The sequence below is a fragment of the Dasypus novemcinctus genome, chromosome X (assembly GCF_030445035.2).
Source record: "Dasypus novemcinctus isolate mDasNov1 chromosome X, mDasNov1.1.hap2, whole genome shotgun sequence".
In the NCBI taxonomy this organism is placed as follows: Eukaryota; Metazoa; Chordata; class Mammalia; order Cingulata; family Dasypodidae; genus Dasypus; species Dasypus novemcinctus.
Genome location: NC_080704.1, coordinates 178,912,890 through 178,923,278, shown reverse-complemented (window position 1 = coordinate 178,923,278; position 10,389 = coordinate 178,912,890). Strand labels below are relative to the sequence as shown.

The 10,389-nt window shown below is 66.1% G+C and overlaps 1 protein-coding gene across 1 annotated transcript; it reads right to left on the bottom strand.

Annotated features, from left to right (window-relative positions):
- Positions 1–4,647: 4,647 nt before the first annotated feature.
- Positions 4,648–6,904, bottom strand: EMD (emerin). The gene is made up of 6 exons (XM_004482874.5): positions 6,570–6,904; positions 6,382–6,489; positions 6,181–6,258; positions 5,879–6,018; positions 5,444–5,493; positions 4,648–5,347 (listed from the first exon to the last, which is right to left on the bottom strand). The coding sequence occupies exons 1-6, from the start codon at positions 6,649–6,651 to the stop codon at positions 5,008–5,010; spliced, it is 798 nt and encodes a 265-aa protein (XP_004482931.1). The 5' UTR covers positions 6,652–6,904; the 3' UTR covers positions 4,648–5,007.
- Positions 6,905–10,389: the final 3,485 nt, after the last annotated feature.

Genomic DNA, 10,389 nt, shown 5'->3' with positions numbered 1-10,389 from the left:
GTTTGCTCTGGCACCGACTGCTGCCCTCCCCTCCACCCTCCCCCCAGGTCCCTGTGGCACCCTGTGCCCTCCCCGGGTGGGCTCCTCCAGTGACGGGGTCTGGGGCGTCCCCCTCGGTAGCCTGCCTTTCGCAGGTGTGCGCTGGGGCGGCCCAGTCGGGTGCCGGGGGTGGGCTGGGTGCCGTGAGCCCCAGGGGCAGCCAGCAAGGCTCCCCCCAGCACCTCAGGGGGCAGGGGGCAGCCCCACAGAGCGGGGTCCAGCCCCACGCAGCCTTCGCCCCGCGCTGCCTTCCTCGGGGCTGCCCAGACCTCAGCTTGGGGACGACCCCGAGGGGGAAGGGCCGGCCTGGGGGCTTGTCTCTGGGCCTGTGCGCCCCACCCCCCTTTGTCCGCCTCTGCAGCCCAGGCCTGTGGGGGCAGCCAATGTCAGTGCCAGGGACCCTGCCAAGCCCGCAGCTGGGCGGGCGGTCCCCGGGCTGTGGGACCTGGGCGGCGTGTTCCAGGTGGGAGCAGCTCGCTTCCGTGCCCTGATCTTCTGTCACCCTGCCTGTCTCTGCTCCCAGTCCTTGTACTACCCAGAGGCCTGCCTGCCGACCTGGCCCTCCGTAGCCGGCCCGAGGAACGGGGGAAATCCCCAGGCCAGCCCCCCACCCTGGGACCCAACCCACCCAGCCAGGGCTTCTCATGCCTCCCCAGGGACCCGGGCAGGAGGACCCTGGCCAATGAGCCTTTCCTCCCCGTGCCCAGCACAGGGACGCCGGAGCTGGCCCTGTGGGGCCCTCCCCACTTTGATCTGTGCTCTCCTGGCCCGAGGCGGCGCTGGCCTTCCCCTACAGCCAGGCAGAGTCTCTTCTGTCCCCCTTCCCCAGCCATGCCACCCTGAAGAGCACGGCCGCTGCCATCTTGTCATAGTGTGGGCTGACAAGCCTCTTCTCCGGGACAGCGTCGAGTGGCCGGGTCGCGGGGCTCTGGGGGCTCGCGGGGGGGTGGCCCCAGCACGGGGGTGGGGACGAGGCCCGAGAATGCAGGCAGGTTCTGGGAATTTTCCATTCGCCCGGTGAGTCAAGCTGGCAGGAGAGGGGAGGACCGCTTCCCTGGGGCTGACAGACGCCGTTTGCGTCTGGTTTCCCTGGAGACGCGCCCTCCCCTTCCTTCCTGGGCTGGGTCTCCGAGATGGTCCTCCTGAAGATGTTTGCAGGGGCTCCGATGTGGCCACAGCACCTGGGCCCCCAGTGCCTTCCCTGTTGGGTCTTGCCCCCAGGCACTGCCTTTTGTGCTTTCTGGTTCCAGTGGAGGTGCAGACGGCTTGGTGCCAGGGGGCAGGGTGGTCACCCCTGCTGGCAGTGCCTTGGGAACGCAGGGAGAAGCAGCCCAGGATGAGGTGGCAAGCCCTGGGGAACTTTGTGGCCCCTGGGGACAACCACTCATCCAGGGTGTCAGGGCCACATGGCCCCTCCCACGGGCAGGTGCCCGCCTGGGCTCACCTGGAGAGGCTCAGGTGTGGGTCCCCCACAGCCCTGGGCCACCTGTCTCCTGTGCTCCCTCCCCATCGCCTCCCATCCGGACTTCGGCCCTGCAGCCAGGTGAAGGCAGCAGCGGAGGGGCCTGGCTTCCCCCGGAGGGGCCACGTGGGGGGGGGGGCCCAGACACCTGGTGTGGTCACCCCTCACCCAGCTCCATGGCGCCTTGCCCAGGGGCCACTCGGGATGGCCACATCCAGGACAGCAGCCCCGCCCGCCCAGCACCCATTCTCACCCTTCTCCCTCTCCGCCACCCAAAGCTGGGAGCTTTTCCCACCCCAGCTTTGGCTGAGGACCGGGCTTTAGCTTGTCCCCAGCAGTCGTGCCAACCAAAGGTCGCTCCATCCAGCCCCACTCACAGCTCAGCAGTCTCCCTGCCGGGCTCCCGGGCCGCTCCACACTGGACCTGCTGCGGCGTTCGTGGCGGGTGGCCCTGCCACCCGACCCCCAAGCAGGCGTCCTCCTACCGGGCACCTCCCTCAAGACACTGTGGCTGAGGACAGGTGGGGACACGTGTCTGCCCCCCACCCTCCGGCCACCGCTGGGCTGGCTGGGTTCCCTGGGTGGGTGGGTGGTGCCCCCAGGTGCCCACGCAGGCCCACCGGCTGGCACCCGCCACCCCGCACGCCCTGCCTGGGCGGCCGCCCCTCTACTCACTCTCTGGCTTTTTCGGGGTCTTCGGAGGGCGGCCCCGGGGGACCCTGGCCAGGGACCCAGGTGTGTGCTGCAGCAGCTGCCTCCCCACCCGCTCAGCCCCCCCCCCCCCCGTCGGAGATGGGGGCCTCTGCTCCCTGATCCGGCCAGGGTCTGCGGGATGGTGGTCTCGCCCTCGGGGACAGCCAGCGCCTTCAAGTGACGGGACCCTGGTCGCAGCCCGAGAACAGGCCTCGGCCGAGCGCGTCTCTGGGGCTCAGCGCCCGGCCTCCTGGGTGCCTCCCAGAGCCCCCGGGCCGCCGTGGCCCTCGGGGCGGCCTGTCCACCGGAGCTGGGGCCTCTCTCGGAGCCACAGCCAGCACAGCAGCCCGGCCCCAAGTGGAAACACGAGAGAAGACCCAGCGCCACCTTCCTGTCCTTTCTGCCTTGGGACTGTGCAGTACCCATCTTCGCTGAGCCACAGGCTCCACAACCCGGGGCTCTCTCTGGGGAGGGGTGCCACGGCTGGGTGCTGAAGCAGACTGGGCCCAACAGCCGTTCATCCTGCAGCTGGAGCTCCCACCACCCTGAAGGGCTCCCCTCGCCCGGGACGGCGCTCAGCTGCCGGGTACCAGCAGCCTACACGGTCCGCTCCCACTGAACCCATCTGGGCTCCCCAAGCTCCCTCCGCAAGTGGCAGGGCACCCCGGCACAGCAGGCTGCACCCTCGGGCGGCTGAGGGAGAGGAGCAGCGGGGAGCGCCCTCCCTCTCCCCCCACCGCGGGCTGCTGCTGTCCTCGCTGTCCCCTGCCGTGTCCCTTGCGGAGCACCGCCGGGGGCCTCTGGGCGGAGCAGGAGCCCTTGGGGCAGGGCGGCCATCGGGAGCCATCCCTCTGGCATGTGGCAATGAACGGGCATCAGCAGCCTTCAGCGACTGGACGAACGAGTCACCGGGAGGCTGAGTGGCATTGAAGGGGGTGGTCTCCTTCCTTCTCTTTTCTCGTGCCCGACCTCCGTGGTGGCCGCACACACCCGGCCCCCTCCTCTCTCAGCCTCAACATACCAGGGACCTGTGGCCCAGAGAAGGCCGTTTCTGCTCAGGAGCCCCGATGCCTCTCCCCACCTCCTTGGGAATTCTCCGCACCCAACTCCTTTCTCCTGTGACGTCCCTTCTCCGCATGCCACCTACTCCAGAGCTTTTGCCACGGCCTTTCCAGGGAGGCACTAGCTCCCTGCCACCGCTGGGCCAGAGGGCGCCGCAGTCACAGCCGTAGTCTCGGGGGCTCGTGGGGAGCAGCTGGCTTGTTCTGCTCCCCACCGCCCTGTCCAGGCTCACAGGGCGCCCATCAGGCCTGGCACGACCCAGGAGGGCAGAGCAAACACCTGCCAGGGCCACTGCCTGTCGTGGCTGGTCCAGGACTTAAGCCAGGTGGCAGGGCCAGCTTTGTCCCCTGTGTGGGGGAGAGGGTGGGGGTCCCAGGAGTGGAAGCCACGGAAGGCGGCTGGGGGAGGAGCCCACTGCGGGGCCTTGGCGCCGTCCCCAGGGGCGAAAGCTGTCTGAGCCGTAGCGCTCCAAGGGAGCAATTCCTTTCGTTGTCTGTGTATCATCAACAATAACCATGGATTGCTCTCAGGATTCCTCTCTTCTCTCTCTCGCATACACAACCAGAGAGAGACAGAAGCAGCAGAGAAAGGACCAGGAGCTGGGAGAGGGGAGTGGGCAGTCCTGCCTCCAGCTCTGCCGTGACCTTTCGGGCGGCCACCGATAGGCCAAGGGCCCCGAAGGCTCGGGAACCTGTGGGCAGCTGTGTGCGGGTGCCTGCGCAAGGAGCCGACTAAAGGCAAGGACTGGTGCCAGGGCCCCACCCACCTGCCCCAGCGGAGCGGGCGCCAGCGCCTCTGTGCTTTCCTGCTGTCTCCTGGTGGCGTGGGGCCAGGTGAGTAAGGCTGTGCCCACTTCTTAAGATTAGGCATCAACTTTCAGATGACGGAACCCACAGGCATGGTGAAAGACCTGGCGGCCACGCAAGGGTGTGGAGGAGTGAGGACTTCGGTTACCCAGGGATGACGTAGCACGTAGAGGACTTGGCGCCATTCTCCCGTGTCATGAGCCACTCGAGCCTCATGTTCAGTGACTGAGAAATAGACCGTGGACAAGGCGCCCCACTTCCTGCCACGGGACAACGGAGGCTGGCTTCGGCTTTTCCCTGGGATGGTGTGGTACGTACCGTTCTGAATTCCCAAGTGGCTTCTCTTTTCCCACCTCGTGGTGGAGGTATTTGTACAAGGAGATACAAAGGCTCCCAGGGATGTGTCAGGAAATCCCCGCCCCAACAAGCAAGACATACTTACCTGTATCTGTGGGGAGCGTGTGCTCCCGACCCCAAGACCAGAGCACTGGTCAACGAGGGCAGACCGAGGTTCTTCTGAGGCCCCGGGCCCCAGAAACCCCCCCACTCGCTGATCCCGCTCCCCAGGCAGACCGAGCCAATGCGTTCAAAATAAATGGTCTTTTTATTGTGTGTCCATGACAACAAAGCCGGGGTGGCCTTTGGGCAATCCCCCACGGCGGTGACAACAAACAGGAAGGCATGCACGACAAGGACTACGTGCTCCCCGGAAGGGGCGGTATCATGTCCTGCCAGGGCCCCAGAGACCAGGCCTGCCGCCTCCCTGGCAGGACAAGGTGAGGAGGACGACAGGACCAAAGGACTGAGCTGGGCCAAGCCTAGCCCCCGCAAGCTAGAAACACACAGATAAGCTCCCCCTCCCCCCCCACCCCCCCAGCCCAGCAAAACACTGCTAAGGCAGCTGAGCCAGGCCTTCTGAGAAGAGCTGGCCGCGGAGCCTGGCCCTCAGGGCTCCATCCAGAAGGGGTTGCCCTCCTCGGCCTGCATGGAATAGTAAACCAAGACCAGGAAGGCGGCGAACACCAGGAAGAGGAGGAGCTGGCCCCAGAGCGGGACCTGGCGGTCCTGGCCCAGGCCGGCCCCGGGGGCCTGCTTTTCTGGCCGGATGGCCCGGCGGGCCAGCCACGAAGGAGGAGAAGAGGAGGAGGAGGAGGTGGAGACGGAGGAGGTGGAGGAGGACGTGGGGTAATAGGCCGGGCCCAGGGGGCTCCTGGCCATGCCGGAAAGCGGGCGGTAGTGGGCGATGCTCTGGTAGGCGCCGTCCCGGGCGTACGAGGGGCACTCCCTGAGGCAAAGAGGGGAGCGGGAAGGCCAGGCTAGAGCTGGCCCAGGAGCAGCCCCCAGCCCTGGCCCTCCCCACTGGGCATGTCCCATGACTCACCTCTCCTTGCTCTCCTCTTCAGAAGAAGAGAAAAGATTGTCATCGGGCACCTGCAGAAGCGGCTCGGCGTAAGGGGCGTGGCCAGCAGGGCCAGCCTGCTCCAACTGCTGCTTCCAGCCTGGGGCCCTGTCCCCTCTGGGGCCTTGCTGGGCTCTTGGCTTTCCCCCCCCAGCCCTTGCCACTTGCTCAGGGACTGTCCTGACTGCCTGGGCTCCAGCCCCCCACTCTGTCCCCTAGGATGGGAGACCAGCTCAAGCCCAGATCCCTGACCAGAGCGCAGATAGGATCGGGCTGGGGTGAGTAGACATCCCTGCCCTACAACTAGGGTGCTGCCCGGGGAGGGAGGGGGAGCAGCTGGCAACCGGGAAGGGAGCCCCCCCCCCACGGCTGGGCTTTAGCCAGGTTCGAGGCAAGGGGCAGGCCTGGCAGGCTCACCTGCTGGTGGAAGGTGTCAGCATCCTGGAGGGAGGCCAGGGGCTCCCGGTGGCCTTTGGACGTGCCCATGGCCATGGCCTCGGGCTCCCCATAAGTCCGGGTGCTCAAGTAACTCTCCTCATAGTAGTCATCGTTGTAGTCTTGGGGAGAGGGGGGGTGCCAGGAATGCTATCACCAGCCTCCCCCACTCCGCCCCAATGGCCCTCACCTGGATCCGGCTTTGGGGTCCAGGAAACGGGTGCCTCCCCCCTAGGGCTGGTGGGGGGCGGTGTCGGGGCGCCCGCCCGGCCCGGTCTCCTTACCCTTGCTCTGGTACAGCAAGGCATCCTCCTTCTTGGGCAGATCGTACATATCGGAGTCGGCCGAGGTCGAGTCCAGGTCTGGGAAGCGAGGGGTAGGGGACAGAGGATACATTGGCGCTCCCCTCCCCAGCCCGGCCACACCCTCCGACCATCCGCGGGGCCAGCGGGGCTCCGGACCTGGGAGGGGGGGAAGGTGCTCACCCGAGAAACGGTAAGAGAACGACGAGGCGGATGAGTTCGGGGGCGAGAGGCGGCGCCGCTGGGTCTCGTACTCGAAGATCTTCTTCTCGTACAGCTTGCGGGTGGAGCCTGGCGGGACACAGAAACCGAGGCGTCAAGGGGCCCACGGAGGCCGCGGCCCTCCAGCCCGCCCGCCGCCCGCCGCCTACCCACGACGGGCCCGTGCGGGATGTTGTACTGGCGCAGCACGGCCACCAGCTCGGCGTCCGACAGAACCGCGTAGTCGTCCATGGCGCGGCCGGCCCGGGGCGTCGGGCGGCGGCCGGGAGGGATCAGGCGGGGCCGGGGACGCGGGCTGAGCGGCGGCGGCCTCTGAGCGCGACGAGGAGAGCGAGGCGGCCGCGCGACCACGTCACGACCGCGGCTCCGCGGCCCGGGCCTGCGCGCTGCCGGGGGAGCGAGCCGCGGGGGCGCAGCCGGCGCAGACCGGTCTGGACGTGGGAGCGGGCGGGCGGGGCCGCGCCCGGGGCGGGGCTGCACGGGAGCCCGGGCGGGCCAGAGGGGTCCGGACGTGGGAGAGGCCTGGCGGGGCTGCGCGCCTGGCGGGGCCGGGGCGGGGCGACGCGGGGCGACGTCACAAACGAGCCGGACTGGGCGGCCGGCGGGGGGGGCGGGGCCGCGCGGGAGCCCAGGCGGCGCGTTCGGCCCGGACGCGGGAGCGGGGCGGGGCTGGCTGCGCCAAGACGTCCCCCCGCGGGCGCGTTCGAGCGGCCTGCGGAAGGGGGCGGGGCCTGCGGAAGGGGGCGGGGCCTCCGCCGGGACGTGAGAGCGGGACGGGGCTTGCCTGCTAGGTCGTCGGACGCTGGCCTGCGCGGCGCGACTGCGCGCTCGAGGAAGGGGCGGGGCCTGCGCTCGAAGGCTGCCCGCGCGGGCTGCTTCGGGCCCGGCGTGCGAGCGGGGCGTGGCCTGCGCGGGAACCCAACCGGCAGAAACCGGCCAGGCGGAGGGGGGCGGGGCCGGCGCCTTGGGAGCGGCTCGCGCTCGCCGAGTCACGTGGGCGGAAGCCCCTCGCGCCCCCCGCCGTGGTCTCCGTCGTCCTCCCCGGGCCTCAAGGCAGGGGGTGCCGCCGACACTTGGGGAGCGCCGTGCCCGGGCCCCGCATGTCCCCGGCGCCCTGCGCGCAGGCGGCGAGGGGAGCTCCCGCCAGGCACGGCCCGGACTCCCTCCCGGGCCACCTCCCAGGGCTCACCGCCTCCCTCCCCTCCACTCGGAGGAATTGGGGCACTGGGCCAGGAGGCCGCCCGCTCTCCAGGAGCAGCCAGCCTTCGACGGCGCCCAGGCGTGACCGGCAGGCACTGGCACGGGACGCAGTGTGATGCGCGCTGGGACGGCGTGTATCTGGCGCGCCACCAAGGAGCGGGGAGCTTCCTCTCCTCTCGGAATGGCCCCTGAGCCACTTGAGTGGGATCAGGGGTGGCCCTCCAGAGCCAGAGGGCCCTGCTCAGAGATCTGAGTCTGGCTGGGCAGGCTCTGAGCCCCTGGGTCTGAGCGGGCTTAGGGACAGTGGCGGGACAGAGGTGGCCACGGGAGGGAGCAAAACTCGAAAGGTGGCCAGGGCCAGCTGAGGTATCATAGAGTGAGGCTGGGAGGTGGTGAAAGCCTTGGTGGGAAAGCGGCTGTGCCTTGGAAAGGAGGTGGCAGTTTTGTGCTAAACAAGGCCAGCTTCCCAAGCGTGAGGTAAACTGGGGTGCCCTCCCCGGGAGCATGGAGAAAGGAGGTGCCTGCCCTACCTAGGCCCGTAGATGAGGGCTGGTTTGCCCAGCCCTGGTTTGGCCCCAGCCAAAGACCCTTGCAAAGAGCTGTGGCTGCCGGGGATTTGGCCTGGAGGCGAGGCCCTTCCAGGTCCCGCTCTGTGCCTGGCGATGTGGCAGGGAGGCGGGGAGGTCCCTGAAGACAGCTGGCACTGCAGGAGGAGGAAATGCGAGCCCTGGGCATCTCCGGAAGGGCCCTGCTCCTTCTCAGCAGAGGAGAAGAGGACAGTGTCTGAGCCCTGAGCTGGGCAGCGGCTGCCTCATGTCACTCTGGGTTCTGGCAAGCTCGGATTGCCCGGCACTTCTGAAAGCCTTCTGCGATGCTGGCCCCTCTCCCGGAGGCCTGCGTGTGCATAGTGCCGCTTCTGGCTGCTCCGCGCAACTCGCTCCGTCCTCCCCCATGCCGCCCCTCCCCGACTGGATTCAAGCTGTTTCCTTATGAGGTCAAGGAATTCTAGGTTTGCCTTCTCCCCAAGGAACACACTCCCCCACCCTGGCCCCAGCACCTGCCTCGGCACTCTTATGTCACCCCCATTGCCCCCCTAAAAGATTCCCCCACAGCTGACACGAGGAACCTGAACTGTGGCTGGAGAGCCTCCACCCAGTCCCATTGCCAGTGCCGCTCCAAACACCAGCATCTAGGCAAGCCCTTGACCATCAGAGCACACACACCCCGTTATACAGAGGAGAATCTGGGGCCCTGAGAAGGAGAGAGACTCGCCAAGGGCCCTGAGCACAGTGATTCATTCATTGAACAGGCCCTAGGCTAGTACTTCGTCCTCTGCACCGTGACCAGGACAGCTGTGGCCTGGCCTCAGAGAGCTCCCAGGTGGGGGATTTGCTCTTGCCAGAGGGACTGGGAAGGGTGTGCACAGGGAACCCTGGGGGCCTCCCGGGAGTGGATACTAGGAAGAGTGGGCAGACGACACTCTGCAGTCGACCCTTATAGAGGACAACGAGTATCTGTGGAGCACAATCAGGAAAAGGAGCTACATCCCCGGTTAGCAGGGAGCAGCCAGTGCAGCAGAGGCGAAAAGGGGCTGTAGAAGCAATCGATACCAGGTCAAGAATACAAAAAGAAAGGAGTTTCCCCTCTAAGGGTGGGAATGCTTCTGGGCAGTAAGTACATTGTATAACTTGTAATCCAGCAAAACTGAAAATTACAAGGGAAAAAAAAACATCTCGTGAATACATTTCTTAGCATCCACATACAGGGAGACCGTTGTTCGCTGAGCTATAACCCACGTCTTCTTTGAAATTGGCATTTTTTCAGTGCTAAAAGACACGCCCCTTAAAGCTTCTCGTTGAGGACCTTAAAGATCTTCTGGACTTGAGCGGTGTCCAAATGCTTTGAAACATTGCTCAGATGGTTACACAAGTCGTGAGATGACGATGCTGGTGAAAAACGAGGTGTTGAGGATTGCAGCCATTGATTTAGAACTTTAAATGGCCAGCTGCCCCAACGCCCCTCAAAGCACTGTGTTCAACCCTAGAACACATCGGGCCATCTCGATGCTGTTGGGTTGGCCCGTTGGAGATTCAGCTGGCCGTGGCTGAAGCAACGGAGTTGTCTTCTCTGTATCTTCGACATCAGGGGTGTCACGAGGGGGTTCCAGTGGAGGGCGGATGCCTTCTCTGTGCTCCCTCCACCCGTGGTAGCCCTGGCCTGATGGCACCTGCCTTTGGCTCGTGGGTGTTCCTCTCCAGGGACTGACTCAGCCATGAGCCCCAGCAGCCCCCTCCTGGTCCTTGGAGTCCCCCACTCTATCTTTTGCCGTGACCCCTGGTGTCAGTGGGTCAAGGTGCTCAGGATCCTTGCAAGCCGAGCTGGCAAAGCCTGCCTGGAGGGCCTCCCTCCCTTTCTCTCTTTTTAACAAAGTAGAATAGAATAGCAAACACCAGAGAGCTTTGCAGCTAGGAAGGGAAAGTCATGTTCCTGCCATGTTCGTTTCCGTTCTTGCACAAGCGTGTGTGTGTATGAATGGAAAATGCAGTTCTTATTGGAATGGTGGACAACATGAGGACACGGCTTTACGTGGACTTCCCAGAGGAAGTGCTGTTTGATGCGATCTGCCCCTAGCAGGAAATGGGCATGTAGAGGAGGAAGGAGGAGTGGGGCTCTTGGTTACACCCTCCTGCACCCTCCCAGGCTTCAGGACTGCATCTGTGGGTGGGCTCTGCTGAGAATTCAGACTGTTGCTGCTGCAGTCCCCCAGGC